Below are 16,975 nucleotides of genomic sequence, written 5' to 3'. Positions count from 1 at the left end.
CACGCACACGCACACGCACGACACGCAGCAGCACACGCACACGCACACGCGCAGGCCTTGGATATGGACTCACTGCGCCGTTTTTTGTTTGTTCAGGAATGGCTGGACCATCAATCTGCTGGGAGCGTCCAAGTTTGTCGATGCCACTTGCACACCCGGTAAGCAGCGCCTCCCGCACACGTTACAGCACACCCACCACCACACCCGCACGCGCACCACAGCAGGCAGCATCGCACCCATTGCACCCATCGCGCACACTATGCTAACATTCCGGTCTATGAAATGAAGGTTGTGTGGGGTTGAATCTGTTCGGTGGAGTCAACGCCTGCGCCAATGCAACAACCGTCGTGAATGGTGCGCCCCCGCACCCACTGCGCGCCGACACGACACACGCCACGACACGCCAACCCGACTCACACGACACAACACGACACTCGCGGGTGGTGGCACAGGGTTCAATGTGAGCTGCCCTGATGGTCTCAACAAGTGTAGCCAGTGCCAGGTGAGCGCCGGCTGCATTGATTGCAACGGCTTGCCCTTCGGCACCGCCTCGAATACGGTGCGCGCGAACGTTGTGTGTCATGTCTTGCGTGTCGTGTTGTGTCGTGTCGTGTCGTGTCGTGTCGTGGTATCACTCACGCGTCACAATTCCGCCGCATGTGGTGGCGCGCAGACGTGCGCTAAGTGGAACACGCTGAAGTCGAGCGGCGCGCGGGTGAGCTACGATAGCTCTACTTCGCCGGCGTGCTCCCTCACGGCAGTCTCTGAAAACAATGACGCCTTCACGGTACCCACCCAAGCACGATGGTGATGATGATGGTGACGATGCTGGTGATGATTGTAATGATGGCTGGCAGGGTGCGTCGATGGAGTTCGACTACGAGGCCGTGACGGTGTACTACCTGAACACATCAAGCAACGCCGAGGTGGCCCTCTACCGCTTCCCCATCAACGACAGCGACTACACCCGCACACGGGTACATCTTGTTGCCGTGTGTCGTGTGTCGTGTGTCGTGTGTCGTGTGTGCGGTGTGTTATGCGCGTTCAGCAGCTCATGCGTGTGTGTCGTGTGTGCGGGGGTGTGGCAGGGCAACTCGACGGACGACCAGTTCTGCATCAACTACGAGCGGGTGCTAGACAACGGGGCCGGCCTGCTGCTGCAGCAGTGCCTCTTCGACGTCGCTCAGTCCGTGCTCTTTGGCAACCAGACCATCACCGTGCCTCAGGACCACGTCAAGGTACGCAATTTACGTTAAATTTCATTTTTATAGTTTTGGAATTATATTATTCCATAAAACAAAAAAACTAGTTATTTTTTACTTTTTTCTATTTTTATTTGAGCTCACGTGCGCGTGTGCGCGTGTGCGGCGGAACAGATCACGGTCAGTCTGTCAAACATGGTCGCCTTCGACAATCAGACGCAGGGCCTCTACCCCGGTGACATCGACATCGCGACGCGGCGGGTGGCGGTCGAGTTGCGCCTGCGCATGAGCCAGGCGGGTACCATGGGAGCCGTGCCCGCCGGCGCGACCTACTTGGAGGCCCAGCGGTTCGTCGGCGGCGACTTCGACATGGCCATGGAGCTGCCCAACTACGCCGTCTTCAACGACGACGCCTCGACCTTTGCCTACAGCCTCAACTCCACTTCATCATCATCGTCTGCTTCATCGTCGACCCAGTACGCGCTGGTGCTGGAGTTCACCGGCGCGTTCGACTCTGTGTACTACGACCCGCAGTTCGGCTTGCTCCTCGACGCCAGTACGCCGCCCCCGACATGGCCCTGGTGTTCATCATGATGAACATCAGCAACTGACTGTGTGTTGTGTGTCGTGTGTCGTGCGTGTCGTTGGTCGTGTCGTGTCGTGTCGTGTGTGCACGGGCAGACAACGGCGGCGGAGACGACAGCATTCTGGTGGAGGTGCTGGTGCCCGTGCTGGTGGGCGGGGCACTGCTGGTCGTGGTCCTGTTTGCCATCGGCTTCGTCGCGTGGGTGGTGTGGCAGAAGCGCAAGACCAACATCGCGCACCAGCACCGCGACATGATCAACTTTTCGGTCGAAGGCAGCAACCAGCCCGCAGCATAACAACTTCGCACAGAAATATTTATTGTGTTTTTATATTTATATTTATTTTGTTTTGTAAATAAATACAAAAAATTGTTGTGGTGCTCTCCAAATAAAAGCGGCTCCCCTCACACATGTAGGCTGACAGGGCCAAACAAATGGCACAAAGCAAACAAAACGAAACAATGACACCACAGCAACAAACCACCCTCCGTTGGCTGCTGCTCTCGCCTCCTCCGCTCGCTCTGACTCCGAAAGCACAAGTTCAAGGACCACAGCTTCAACTACATGATCAAGAGACTTGCCCTCTGCCCCAATAGAGCTTCACCATATTTACAGAGTCAATTTGGAAAATAACTGAGTCACCCACAAACACTGCCCAGATACTCTGTGGAACAACCTGTCAAACCGCATTTGCTGGATTACAGTGATTCAGCTCAATATCCTCAAAAATCACAGCAAAATCAATGAGCACAGAGAACACTGTGTCCAGAAAAAGGTGATAGTGGTACTTTTTAATGAAACTAAAAACAGGTGTACAGGAGATAAAAACACTGTGGAATTTGAATGTACACAGAGAAGAGAAGTTTTATTTACAGGTGTCTAAATATTTCTTGAAGGGTGGGTGGGGGAACTCCAGTGTTGGCATTAAAGTCAAAGCCACAAGCTAAAACAGACCCCATTGGAACAGTGCTTTCTGAGCCATGGTCAGTCCAGTGTCCATTAGCAAAGTTCCACCAGTGGACATGGAGCCTCTTACAGAGAATGCTGATGATCTTGCATATCCAAAAGTCCTGAGTGTCTTCATCAGCATCAGCCCAGACAGCAACCCACTGACCAGGAGCAAAGTTGAAACGTTGGACTTGGGGTGTAGTCTGTGTGTGGACAACCTTGACCCTGGTTTGGAGATGGAACAATGGACCATCAAGGAGAGGATTAGTGATGGGGTGAGCTGTGAGTCCATCAAAAATCAAGTTATTGCAGGTGGGTTGGGAGCTTGAAACAAGAGCCTCATGTGCTTCAAAGATATCAGCCCACTCACCCAACCAACAGAAAGCTGAGGTAGACCTCTTGGAACATATCCAGGCTGACCAGGAGACTGAGGAAGGCAAGCATGAAGACATTCTTGTTCTCAGCAGCACAATTGTCAGCCTGCAGGTAGAGGATAGAAGGGCGAGTGTTGGAGGCGGTGTTAGTCAAAAGGTGAGTTCAGATGTGGTGAAAGAGTGTGGAGATGACAAGGTTAGCATCTTTTGGCCAAAAGGGCTGAGGGTGTAGAAAGAGGTGTTTGCCATGGCTGTGGTCAATGAGACCACCAAGAACCATGGTGAACTGGTTGCCAAAGTGCATCCAGGCCTTTGGCACAGGAGTGTGGGTGGGGAGAGGGAGTGGGTTGGAGTAGTCAATGATCAGGCTCATGTAAAGACTTGGTTGACTTGTTGCTTGGTGGCATCAGTCCTTGTAACTGAGGCGTTCTGCAGAAGAAAGTGCAAGGTGGTGAGTCCATGCACTTGCAAACTGTGCTGCCTCAAGAGGGCTTTTGGCTCTCAAGCATTGCTGTGCAAAGTCAATGCAAGCAGAGCACTTGCCAAGGCATGAGTTCTTAGGCAACTTCACATAGGCAAAGTGGGAAGCAATGTGTTTGAGCATAGCAGAATAGGTGAGCACAGGAACAGTTGAGTGATGAGCATTGGCACACATAGAGTGCACTTCTTGCCAAGTCAAAGAAATAGGTAAGTGGATGGTGGCATCAGGAAGGTGATCTCCAATAACATCAAAGAAAGTGGTTAGCCATAAGTGGGTATTTGAGCTGGCATTTGAGGGACGTTGCTGACGCCCACCAGAAATGAAAATCTGTTTAGCAGAACGCCACTTCTTCCTGCTGAAACCATGCGCCTTGTAGAGCAGCAATGTGAGGTGGGATAACAAATGTAAGGCCACAATAAAAAGGGTTGGCACCTTTTGGAAAGCATTCAAACACACTGGAGAACCATTGAGTCACAACTTGAAGTGGCACTCAGGTAGTGTTGAGACACAGCTGGCTGACATGATGTTGATGATGTAGGTGGTGTGATCACGTTCATTGAGATCTGCAAAGGGTTGTGTGATGTTGAGAATGTCAGCAAAGGAGAAGTTATCAAGGCATTTCTTATGACAACAGAATGATCCAAGAACAGTATTGATGTGATCATTGCTGACAAGCAGGCGACGCTTTTTGGGGATTTGCTCTTCAGCAGTTTGGAGAACTCTCTTCCTTGGAGTATGAGCTGTGGCTCATAAGGACTGGCTGAAGATTGGGGATAGTAGGGTAGAGGTGAGGACCTCTGTGTTGGTGGGGAGAGAGTGGCTCATTGAGGTGGAGAACAACTGAATGACACTGGAGAGGTATTTAAACATTTGGTGTGATACCTCCAATTCCCAACAGCCACATAATGGATAGATGTGGTTTTTCTGGATTGGTGAACATTGTGTTTCTTGGAACTCCAGACCAATGAGCTCACAACTAATAACAGTGGAGTTGAGGAAAATACAGGACAACTTTAAAAACCCAATGCCATCAGGAAACAGGACAACAAAATAAAACTGATGTGCATCAGGATAAGAGTCAACAAATAAAAAAACCCAATGTGCATTGGGAAGCAAGTTGACAAATAAAAAACCTGATGTGCATCAGGAAGCAAGTTGACAAATAACAAACCTGATGCGCATTGGGAAGATCTCAAAGCTCTCCAGACCACATGAAATTTCGCCCCCTGTTTCCTGTCCCTCCAATTAGAATTTAATGCAGACAGCTTTTTTTGTAGACCTACATTACCTATAACAACCTGTTTTGATCATTTTGTTGTACCACCCACATTCAACACACACTTCCTTTCAATGTCTTCTCACCAAGCTGCCTCCAGCCTTCCCAACTTCTCAGCCATGTTGGCCACCAAGCTTCTAGCAAGCTCCTGTAATGCCCTAGTGAAGGTGCACCAGCAACCCAACACCAAGGTTATCACCAAGGTGTACATTGATGGGTTGCTGCAGGCGCAGGGCCAAGACACTGGCTCCACGAAGCAGCAGTCTCTCAAACTGCTAATGCAGTGTATGCCAACAATAGCAGAGGAGGGAGTGAAAGAGCCAATGGACATGGAAGAGGAGGAGGAGGAGAGGAAGGAAAAGGAGACAGAGGAGGAGGAAGAGCAGGAGAAGGAGCTGGAGGAGGAGGAGGAGGAGGAGCTGGAGGAGGAGGAGGAGGAGGAGAAGCAGGGGGAGGAGCAGAAGGAGGAGGAGAAGGGGGTGGAGCTGGAGGAGGACATAGTGGAGGAGGAGAAAGAGGAGGAGAAGGGAGAGGAAGCACTGGAGGAGGAGCAGGAGGAGGAGCTGGAGGAGGAGGAGCACCAAGCGCCACCAAGGAAGCACAAGCTGGTAGAGGAAGAGCACAAGGAGAGGAAACACACACACCCAGAGGTGATTGATGTGGACAAGGAGATGGAGGTGGAGGAGATCAAGACCAAGCCTCACAAGCAGCCAGTGGTGCGCCAGTACTCTGCAGGCAACACTGAAGAGCAATGCAAGGAGGCCACCAGACTACTTGCCCTGCCTGACCTGGAGCTAGGTATGTACACTTTGTGTGTTTTTACTGTTCACCACACTGACAAGTTCCAAACTGATGCACATTGGGTTTTTTTATTTGTCAACTCTTTCCTGATGCACATCAGGTTTTTATTTGTTGACTCTTTTCCTGATGTGCATTGGGTTTTTATTTGTTGACTCTTTTCCCAATGTGCATTGGTTTTTTATTTGACCTTGTGAGAACCATGTTCTCTAACAGTTTGTGTTGCTGACCTCAACCTTACTATTCAGAAACTAAAATTCATACACTCCCAAATTTCCAATTGCTTCAGTCCAACCCCAACATTGTCAGCGCCAGCCTTCAGGTGACCTGCAATGACCAAGCAATTCACCAGCAGAAGGAGCAGCTCGATTGCATCAACCCTTCAACTTTGCACCATACCTGGGTTCAACCCACATCACACCCCCTTGATGTTCAGAACTGCACCATCTTTGGTACAACTCCTCTTTTTGTTCTGGCAATGTGTAGATGCTTTCACTTGCTAACCACCTGCACTGCCATCAGAACAGCATCACCCAGTGACAGTTCCAGGAATTCATCACTTGCTGCAGTCTGTTGTGGATGGAGGGTGTCTCACAACCAAGCCCTTCATTGTTAGATTTCTCAATGAAGATGAGCACCTTGACCAAAACAACATCAATGAGTTTGGTATTACTTCCCACACCAGTTCATTTTAGCTGCACTCATGGCCATTCAGTTTGTAGGCTATTCACAATTCCCAATGCACATCAGTTTTTTTGGGTACTAACTTTTAACCTTCCAGAGGCCATCAATTGTAACCACAGAGTTGTGGTGTGGAACCTTGTTGAGCACTGGCAGTGGGAGAATGTCTATGAAGTTGTGCCAGCAGCTGCAGGGATGGAACTCAGCTGGATCATCCTTGACTGCATCTCCAGCTTCAAGAACTACATCAACTTGGCAGGCTCAGTTGTCCTGAATGCTTTCAAGAAGGCCCTGAACTACTACACCCTTGGCCAAAACCCACTCTTCCAGATCACACATGGCAAAAAAACTGTTACCAACTACAATGCTCTCACTGAGCACCTGGTATGTCCACCACCTTCATATTTCAAACCATTACTCATCACCCCACACCTCACAGAAAACGCTCAAGAGTCATGCTGCACCAAAGCCCACCACTCTGCAGAAGTACTCAACTACCTTAAGGGCCCTGTTCCATGCTCCAGGAGTGGTGGAGTATGTTATTTCTACTCTAACTCTTCACCTTTGTTTTGAGTCCTCACTAACTGTTCCCCTTTTCCAGTCTTATCAAGGAACTCAATCACCTCATTCCAGAGGGTCAGGTGTTCATCTCCCTTGACAACCTCAACTCTGGTGCCTTCAGGGAATTGAGTGCCAACAACATGATCGCTGTGCTTTGTCATTATAAGCACTATCAACACCAAGCCCCTTCCAAGAGTATGTCCTTTCTTTTTAGTTCTTTTGTTCTTCTCCCCACAAGTCTAACTACTTCCCTCTTGCCAGAGAACTTCTGGTCACTAATCACCAACCACTGGAGCATGATCAAAAGGCAGATGGAGGCCTTTTGTCAGGCCGTTCATGCAGCCATGGAGGCTGACTGCTTCTGCAAGATCCTGAGGAGCTTCACCACATCTGGGACCAGATCTGCATTGTGGAATACATCACACCACACAGTAAAAACATCAAGATCAAGCAGCCCCACAGCATCACCTCCGAAGTTGTCAACACATTCCACAAGCACCCATTCCAGTCAAAACTTCTCAGCAATGAGGCAGAGGAGACCACACCTTGCCAGTTACAAGGGGAGATTGCACATGCCACCACAGCTTCTCAAGCAGAGGAGGCCTCCCTTGCCTCAACGTCCACAAGCAAACAGTGCCAGCGTCTTTCTGCATTGGCCAAGGGGAAAATGGTACAAATCAACTCCTTCCTGTTCCAATTCACACCCCATTACTTTCACTTACACCACTATTATCTGACTTCAGCCCACAGTACCCACTGCCGCTGAAGCTTCTGGCACCACTCCAACCACCCCAACCAGTACATTTTCATTTTGCTGGTAAAGTTCCAAGCTCACCACATGCTTGTTCTTTACAGCTACCAAGAAACATGGCAAGGGTAAGGCTGAAGAGGAAAAGTCACCATCTACCATCAAGCACAAAGCAGAGCTTGCTCTCCAGAAAAAGTATCTCCCCCAATTCACCAAGCCACTCACCAAGCTTCTTGCCCAACCAACACAATTCCATGAATGGCCAGTGCATTTATCAGCCTGCATTGTTTTCCTGATGCGCATCAGTTTTTTTATTTGTCAACACTTTTCCCAATGCCATCAGGTTTTTATTTGTCAACTCTTTTCCCCAATGCACATTGGTTTTTCACTTATTCCTGATGTCCACTGGTTTTTTTCTTCCACAGGTGTCAATCTACATGCACAACTTTACCATCCACAGCACAGACATTCCTCTCAACATCAACAACACAGCAACTCACCTATCAAAGTCTTATGGCATCAGATTCTACATCTCCTCATCTCCCTCCAACATCACCAATGCCATCACCTCACTTGAGTCACACTCCACCCTCCAGGTCTTCTGCCTACTCCACTTCTACTACAGCTCCCCAACTTACTCCAGCTCCATGCCCACCTCTGAACCTCTCATCAGTGGCTTCAATGTTCTCATCTTCAGCCACAAGAGGGTTAACATGTCCACCATCTGGCATCCTCTGGCCAGCAACACCATCCCCAAACCCTTCTGCTATCTGCACCACATCCCCATCCCACACCCAATGTGTGAGGTTGTCCACTCTGCTCCTGCTTTCCTCACTGCTCAATCATTGGACCACACCCCACTTCACATCAGCCTCTACAGCTTCCTCATCCAGAGCTTAGAGCTTCCCAATCCTTCTCCCCACCCCATCACATCGCCCACCACCCCCTACCACATTCTCTATGAGGCAAATCCCACCTACTACCTCTCCTTCTGTGCTGCCCTTTACTCCAGCTTTGTCTGCCTCTCCTCTACCCCCATAGCAGAGGGCAACATCTCCTCTCTTGGCAACTGGCTCCTCACCTTCCACTCTAAATTCCTGGAGGAGTCAGATCTCACAGCCATCACTTCCTTCCTACAAGGCCTAACTTCACATCCTGCCCTTGCCCCTCTCACACCCAAGACCAGCTCCTCCTCCTCTTCTGGTCCATGGAAAGTGTGGAAGTCCATTGGCTAATGTTTCCCTCCACTCTGTTCTGTTCCTCATTCCAACAAAATACATTAGCCCTTTTTTACACTTATGCCTTGAAATTCTTCATTGGCCCCATCTGCTTTTACCATGACCTACACCATTTTTTCCCTGTTTTTGCCACTCTCTGTACATATTTTGCCAAAACCACTCACACACCATGTTCACAAAAGTACTGCTTTCGCTGCACATACACATATATCACTTGTACAGATTTTACTTAACAAAAGGTGCCACTGGCACCTTTTTCCAGACACAGTGTTAGAGTGCAGTTGATGTGGAGCAGTAATCTTGCAATCCAGAACTGCTCCAAGGTCTCATCCTCACTTGGGTGGATGGCCACCCAGATGCCAGGTGTGAAGACAAAGTGCTGGGCATCTTGAGGATGTTGGTGATGAGCTACCTGCACATGTGTTTGGAAGCAAGTGAGTGCATTATCAGTGAATCATCGAATCTTTGAACGCAAGTTGCGCTCTCGTGGTTTAACCCCCCGGGAGCACGTTCGCTTGAGTGCCGCTTCTATCCATTAACAAGTCCCATTATATATATGTATGTATGTATAGCGGGGGAACGGGCTTTACCACACCACCACAGAGCTGGGAAGCAGAAGAGTGTGGGGTAAGGGAATCAAAGAGAGTGGGGAGGACATGTGGAGAAGCCATGGCTTCAGTCCAATGTTGGTCCAGTGTGTCCTGCCACTCCTGGAGCTCAGCAGAGGTGAAGAGAGGCTGAGAGCAGTGAGAAAACAGCTCCTGAGAAATCTCAGCATCTGGGGCCAAGGGTGGGAGAGTCCAGGGAACACCTGCAGCAAAGGGTTGAGATGGCGGTCAGGCAACAGAAGTAAGCATGGTGGTGGTGGTGGAGGTGGTAGGTACCAATTGACAGTGATATCCACACATCATCACCAACTGTGTCGCCCTCACCAATTTCCACATCATCATTGAAGGAATGGAGTGTTGTATACTTCAGGGATGCAGTGTCAGCAAGGACGCACCACATTGTCAAGGTCACCGTGATGACCAAGCACCCACACCAGGTTCGCATAGAATTGCCCCCAACTCGGTGCAGCATGCGCGACAATGGCGTCATGCAGGCGATTAAAACGCTGGCCGGATCGGTGGGCAAGGGCGTCGTGTGTGAGGAGCACAAGCAAGGGGTGATGTGCTCCGGGGACAAGGTACCCAGCGCATGCAAGCTCAAGACCGCCTCTGCTGCCCCAAAAACGTACGGACCTTGTGCTCTGGCTCGCAGATCGCATCTCTTTTTTTCTAACCACGTTTGCTTGCAGGGGTGATGACAAGGCCTTGACCTCCAACGCCGACCACCACCACCAACCATCGCCTCCAACCATCGACCACCATCGACCACCACCGCCAACCACCGCCAACCACCACCGACCACCACTTATTTTTTGCCAGTGATCCCTCCTTTCTCAGCATTTCTTCCACAAAGATCTTGTTCCTCCAAATGTATTGGCCAGATGGGAAAACAGGAAGAACATTTGATTAGGCCAAGGTGACAGTGGCATTCCAAACGTGGCCACTAGTCGGGGCGGCCAGGTCGAAAGTCACCTTGGAATAGAGTCCCTTCTGTGGCGACAATTGCAACAGGATCTTGGGGCGGCTGCCCAGGGCGCCGGAGTAGGTCATGGCCAGCAGTTGACCGTTGGCTTTCAATTGAACACTGGCTGATAGGATGAGCAGTGTCAGAGAGATCATTTGAGTTGTTTGACGGTTCCGATAGGGGAGGTGACATTCGCACCAAACAGATTGCCGGTGTCGCTGGACGCATACGGCCCCCACGTGGTGCCATTCGTCACAATCTGGGGGACACCAGGACCAGCAAGGCTGCCTTGAAACACCTTCGCCTCCTATCCGGTAAAAGTGCTCAGATGCTTGCAGAAGGTATCTGATGGCGGAGGCAATACCGTGCAGGTGAAGTTGAACCCATGGTAGGGGAAGACGACACGGACATCGAGGTAGTCGAGGTAGGCCCGTTGGGAAAAGCAGTGCGAGGGCACCAAGAAGATGGCAACAAGAATGAGAAGAACACCCACGGAAGCATGATAACGGAAAGGCGACATGATGTTGAAGGTCGGTGGAGAGTGAATGTTTTGCCGCGGGCGATGAAGAAGGGGGTGCTCCCTCACGGCCGTCTCTGGAAACGATGACGCCTTCACGGTACCCACCCTTCAAAAACGTTGATGAAGAAGATGATGATCATGACGGCACTGATGATGTTGATTGTGATGATGGTTGGCAGGGTGCGTCGATGGAGCTCGACTACGAGGCCGTGACAGTGTACTACCTGAACACGTCGAGCAACGCCGAGGTGGCCCTCTACCGCTTCCCCATCAACGACAGCGACTTCACCCGCACACGGGTACATCTTGTTGTCGTGTGTCGTGTCGTGTGCCATGTCGTGCGGTTAAGCAGTTCATGCTTCAGTGGTATGTCTGCCCAACTACGCCGTCTTCAACGACGACGCCTTGACCTTTGCCTACAGCCTCAACTCCACTTCATCATCATCGTCTTCTTCATCATCGTCGACCCAGTACGCGCTGGTGCTGGAGTTCACCGGCGCGTTCGACTCTGTGTACTACGACCCGCAGTTCGGCTTGCTCCTCGACGCCAGTACGCCGCCCCCGACATGGCCCTGGTGTTCATCATAATGATGAACATCAGCAGCTGACTGTGTGTCGTGTGTCGTGCGTGTCGTTGGTCGTGTCGCACCAGCACCGCGACCTAATCAACTTTTCGGTCGAAGGCAGCAACCAGCCCGCAGCATAACAATTCGCACAGAAATATTTATTGTTTTAATATATTTATATGTATATTATTTATTATTTATTTTTTGTTTTGTAAATTTATTTTTGTTAATTTTAATTTATTTTTGATTTTCAGTTGCCGAACAAGGCGGCGCGGTTCTTGAGGCGGTTGCGGGACTCCTCCTTGGCCTTGCGTTCGGCCTCCTCCTTCTGCCGCTGCTCCTCGGCCAGCCTCTTCTGCTCCTCCTCGTACGGATCGATCTTGGGCGCATTCGCCACCGCCTGCGCACCACCTCACGTCAATTCCACCGTGTGCGTGTGCGGTGGTGCGTGCGGTGTGTGCGGTGCGTGTGTTGTGTACCAGTTCGGCCTCCTTCTTGGCCTTGAGGGCGCGCATCTCAGCGAACTTCTGGGAGAACTCCTGGCCCTCGAGCTCCTTGATCTTGTTCTGGGCCTGCACGCTCTGCACGGTGCGCTTGCCCGACTGGGCCGTCTCCTCGAGCCGCTTCATCTCCTCGAGCCGCTGCTGCTGCGCCCGCTTGGTCCCGATGTACGAATCGATGGCCGTGTCGAGCGCCGCCAGCAGCGCAGCCGGCACACCACCCTGTATAGCCACGTCAGCACCACCATTAATTATTAATAATTATTTTTTAAAAATAATTATTAATATAATATAAAGTTAAGGTGCAATGCCACGTCAGCTGCAGGGCGGAGGGAAGGGTACGGCGGGAGGCGGGGCGAAGAGCTGGGCGAGGGTCTTGTGGTACTTGAACATGAGGTACTCGATGAAGGAGAGCTTGGTGCGACCGGAGAAGTCGATGTCCTTCAGGTGCTCCCGCATCTTCACCACCGTCATCGCCTCGCCGCGTTTCTATATCGAAGCGTCGCGTCAGCAGGCGCAAAAAACGAAACGAAAAATGAAGAAAGAAGAACGAAAACGAAAGCGAAAGCGGAGGGAGGGGAGAGGGAGACGCACCTCGAGGAAGAGGTGACCCTCGAACTCGTTGAGTTCGACGACGGTGGCGTTGGGGTTGGCAGCGAAGCGGGTAAAGTCGTCAGCGATGTCGAGGATCTCCTGGAACCGCCCCTGGAACTCCAGCACGAACGGGCGCAGGAACACCTTGGCTACACGCAACGAAAAATATAAATTGATTTATTTATTAGTTCATTATTTTGTGCAATTAAGAAATAAATCCTGTTTTGATTATTAATCATTTTCGATTATTTGATAATCAAAACAAAAAGAGAAGCGAAGGAGGGCAGGCCAACCTTGTTCGCCAACAGGAAGAGACCTGTACTCGTTGAACTTGCTCATGTGGTCCGCCATGATGGTGCTGCTCGTCTTGTAGCTGTGTGATGAAGATGGATTGTGGCAAAAATGAAAATAAATAATTGTTTATAATTGCCAGTGCGACGATTGGTTGTCCAACAGATAAACCGACAGCCAACCAAAAATGCGCGGCGGTGTGTCTGCTCGACCACGTCGGGGTCTCTGTACAAGTGGTGGACCCACCGCGCCCTCAGAGGGCGATGGGCGGTTCGAGCGCGCCGACGGAGGCGGTCGTGCTGGCCCGGCGCAGCGGTACGGGCGACGCGTTGGGCGAAGACTCGGGCGTGAAGTGGTAGTCGTCGGTGGAGGCGAACAGGCGCGCCTTGGCCGAGGGCGGCGGCGTGGGCGACGTCGTAGTGGCGGACGAGGACGAGGCCAGCGTGGTGGAGCTCATCAGCGGCACGAACTCGATTGTGGAAAAGTCGGTGTCCTCGTGGTGCTGGAGGTGGTTCGTCGACCCGTTCATGCCATGATTGTAGTAGTCGTCCTCCTGCCGTGTTTCACACTCACGTCAGTCGTGTCGTGTCGTTGGTCGTGTCGTGTGTGTGCATGTGCGTGTGCGTGCGTGTGTCATGTGTGCGTGTGTCGTGTGCGATCGTGCCTCGGGGTTGATGGCGATTGACGAGGACATGCGGGTGTAGTCGTCGGTGTTCACCTTGGGCTTGGGCTTCAATTCACTGGAGGGAAAGAGGTGGGTCAAGTGAACCACCTACCACCCACACAAGGCGTGGTCAAGTCTCACCTGAGGATGGACAGGCAGATGAAGTGGGCCAGCAGCGAGATGAAGACGAACAGCAGGAAGGCCAGAAACAGGACAAGCGAGCCCCACGGCCTCTCTTCCATCGACCCCCACACCTGTCGCACACGCACACACGCACACACGCGACACACACGCACACGACACCCACACCCACAACACACGCAGGAACGCGCGCGCGCGCACACACACACCGCACACGCACACAACGTGCGGGCAATCGAAATGAGTGAGACATTGAATGGTGGATAAGTGGGGCATGTCGACGTGGCAGGGCCGCGTACCCATGAGCGCAAGAAGCTGGCATGCGAAGAAAAGGAGAGGGAGGCGAAGACCACGACGATAAGCCACGTCATCTGCACGCTGGTGACGAACGCCACCACGCACAGGTAGTGCCGGTACTGGAGCAGAGGGACAAGATAGGGCAATGGTGATGATCAGATCGCATCACCAACACACGCGACACACACACACACGGGACACACGCGACACACGCTCCGAATTCATCACCACCGAGACGGTGACGCGTACGCGGAGCAGCTGCGACGGCGCCGGACGACGGAAGAGGAGGCCGACGAGGAAGAAGGGGAAGATGAAGACCAGGTTCCACGGCGTCTTGACACGCGCGGGGATCTGCTGGCGAATCTCCTGGAACAATAAATAAAACAAATAAAAATTATGCAAAAATTTAGTATTTTCTCGTAATTCTAAATAAAATTGATTATAAACTAAGAATACACAAAAAAAATCAAAGAAGAATGGAGTCGTGCCAGCTGGAGGTGGGGGACGGTGACGTAGGCCGAGGTGAAGTCGTCGGCCCAGTTGATTTCGAACTCGGCCAGGCAGCTGCCCTTCGTGTGCGTGAAGGTGGTGCGCTGCAGGTTTCGCGCGACCTTTTCGCACTCCACGTCCTCTGCCGAAAGCCCACACCACCCAGCCAAGCAGTGGTGTAAGTAACACGCTGCGCTGCACACAGCGGCGGCGGCGGCGAACCTTCGCCAAAGCTGACGCGGAGCGGCATGTGGAAGATGACCTCGCGCATGGCCGAGGAGGCATCGTAGACGCGGAAGATCCCGCTCCGCTTGGTGAACTGCTGCCCGATGAGTGTCATTTTCAGATCGTAGGTCGCGCCCTCCTACATTTAGTGGCGCGTGTGCGTGCGCGTGTGCGGCTGTTAATTGGCCTGGCCCTTCACCCATTGAAACAAAGCTGGCGATTACCTCGAGATACAGGTGGCTCGGGGTGAGGTAGTAATAGCGCAGGTACTGCAAATGCAGCCGCCTGCCGTGCAACATACTCACCACGCCCCTAGAGCGCATACACAGAATATAAATATATAAAATGATATATGTTAGAACATTCATTGTACGATCTTGCAAAGCCCTCAACATCGCGTGATCAGAGGGCGAGTGAGCGCACCAGAGAAACATTGAGCTGACGAAGAGGATGGTGCCCCACTTCCACATGTCGCCCACCAGAAATATCTCTGCTGGGCGCACAAAGAACTGTGTGTCGTGCGTGTCGCGGAATTCATCAGCCTTCTTCATCTATCAGATAAGAGTAGCCCGACGTACGTTGAAGAACATGGCGAAGTCGCACTGCATGACGTACGAGTCATCGGGGAAGCACTCCTTCGACGTTCCCAGCCGCAGAGCCTGCATGCCACAACACGAAATATTTTGCATTCCTCAGAGCCGGCCATGTTTCACAGCACCACCAAGCACGAGAGCAGTGGGTGGGGTCAGTGGGCGTACGACTGCGCAGCCGGACAGGGTCGAGTTGCCCAAGCCCGCCATGGACGGCCGCACGCACTGCACCGAGCCGGGCACGTAGGGCAGGCCCTCGCGATTCCGTGCCACGTCGGCGATGAAGTCCTGGCAGTCGTCGAGCGTGCGACAGCTCCCCTCTAGCTCGCGGTCACCATCGTAGCGCGGTTAGTTCGTACCGATGGTGATGATGGTGATGATGATGTTCACAAGCAATGTCGTGCCAACGCTAAGCTGAGTGTACGCACTTGCGGCGAACCGGAGGAGTTCCACCAGGAACACGGAGTCGTGCGTCCAGACCACGCCGGCCCGCGGCGGCGAAACGATGTTGAACGGCAGCAGCTCCACATCTTCTGGCCGCTCGGTGAGCCCTGTTGCCACACCACTCCGTTAGTCATGGAACGCCTACAATTTCGCAATTAAGAAGGGTGGTTGGTACCCTGATAGCCGGGAGCAAGCGTGTCGTACTCCAGAGCGAACCCGAGGAAGTTGAATTCGTGCAGCTGCACATACCTGGCCACGTGCGCGTTAGGGGTTGACGAGGGCACATGTGTGTGTGTGTGTGTGTGGTGTGTGTGTGTGTGTGTGTGGCGCACTCGCATGGTTCATCGCGGCCTGCATGTCTGTGGTCGCTGTAGAAGAAGCCGGGCGGACAGGAGCGGTCGCTGGTGACGTTGCTCAGCAGGATGGCTCGCACGCCCAAGACCAGCTCGAGATCGCTCAATAGTGTACTCTGCTGGGCCACGGCTGCCGCAGCGAGACGAAGCCAGCACTGATTAGCTTGGGCATGTGCGTGCGTGCGGCGCGTGCGTGCGCGTACCCTTGAGCGAGAGGAGGTACTCGCTGTCGGCCCACGTCATGGGGACGGGTCCGTTGAAGTGCGTCTCGCCCGGCTGGATGGAGTAGTAGGGGAACAGGAAGTAGACGCCAGCCGAATACGCAGTCACGAGCGCGAGGCCATACAGCACTGCCACGAACCCTCCCTGACCATCCGCATTATGTTAAGTGATTAAATCAAACAATAATGAAATGAATATATGTAGAAAAAAAATAGAGTACATTTTTCCAAGCTGCGAAGGCACGGGCTGCTGTAGCATGTTGTTGTGACATGTCTCGTGGAAAGGCCGGAAGGCGATGCGCCCTAATCTCTCATCTGCCTCACTTGGATCAAATACGAAAGAAAATTACGAAACTGTTTCCCCTTTGCCCAAACACCTGGAAATCCGTCCCGGCTTGGGAAAGAACGCCCAGTACAGTTTTGGTAAGTGGGTCAGAAGTCTTCTGGAGAGAAGTTGTTTTGTTTGTTTTGCACACCTCGCAGCCTCAGCCTCAACATGCTCGTTCTTATCGCCGTGCTCGTGATTGTCGTCTTCTTTCTGCTGCCGGTCCCACCTCTTGTCCAAACAAGTGGAGAGGTACTCAATGCAGCAGAACTGTTCGTTACCGGCACTGTCT

The 16,975-nt window shown here is 52.1% G+C and overlaps 3 protein-coding genes across 3 annotated transcripts in view; 1 reads left to right on the top strand and 2 right to left on the bottom strand.

Annotated features, from left to right (window-relative positions):
* Window positions 1-2,083, top strand: part of ACA1_052620 (uncharacterized protein) — a gene marked incomplete at both ends in the record, with an annotated part of 3,543 nt that extends 1,460 nt beyond the window's left edge. The window contains 7 exons of the mRNA XM_004343924.1: window positions 97-158; window positions 453-559; window positions 674-787; window positions 858-977; window positions 1,089-1,238; window positions 1,377-1,758; window positions 1,884-2,083. Coding sequence (XP_004343974.1) covers window positions 97-158; window positions 453-559; window positions 674-787; window positions 858-977; window positions 1,089-1,238; window positions 1,377-1,758; window positions 1,884-2,083 — 1,135 coding nt within the window. The remainder of the gene's footprint in view (window positions 1-96; window positions 159-452; window positions 560-673; window positions 788-857; window positions 978-1,088; window positions 1,239-1,376; window positions 1,759-1,883) is intronic.
* Window positions 2,084-11,799: 9,716 nt separating this feature from the next.
* Window positions 11,800-12,994, bottom strand: ACA1_052610 (uncharacterized protein; the record flags this gene model as incomplete). Its single annotated transcript, XM_004343923.1, has 5 exons — window positions 11,800-11,949; window positions 12,029-12,271; window positions 12,392-12,538; window positions 12,644-12,792; window positions 12,937-12,994. The coding sequence occupies 5 exons, from the start codon at window positions 12,992-12,994 to the stop codon at window positions 11,800-11,802; spliced, it is 747 nt and encodes a 248-aa protein (XP_004343973.1).
* A 193-nt stretch (window positions 12,995-13,187) lies between these two features.
* Window positions 13,188-16,617, bottom strand: ACA1_052600 (uncharacterized protein; the record flags this gene model as incomplete). Its single annotated transcript, XM_004343922.1, has 16 exons — window positions 13,188-13,487; window positions 13,653-13,674; window positions 13,740-13,852; window positions 14,039-14,155; window positions 14,286-14,402; window positions 14,543-14,667; window positions 14,748-14,889; window positions 14,975-15,035; window positions 15,174-15,238; window positions 15,329-15,409; window positions 15,509-15,660; window positions 15,769-15,891; window positions 15,960-16,033; window positions 16,117-16,267; window positions 16,341-16,503; window positions 16,603-16,617. 16 exons carry the CDS (start codon window positions 16,615-16,617, stop codon window positions 13,188-13,190), a joined length of 1,821 nt encoding a protein of 606 aa, XP_004343972.1.
* Window positions 16,618-16,975: the final 358 nt, after the last annotated feature.

Source organism: Acanthamoeba castellanii (assembly GCF_000313135.1).
Source record: "Acanthamoeba castellanii str. Neff unplaced genomic scaffold scf7180000084594, whole genome shotgun sequence".
NCBI classification, from domain to species: Eukaryota; Discosea; order Longamoebia; family Acanthamoebidae; genus Acanthamoeba; species Acanthamoeba castellanii.
This window is presented reverse-complemented; position numbering and strand designations above follow the sequence as displayed.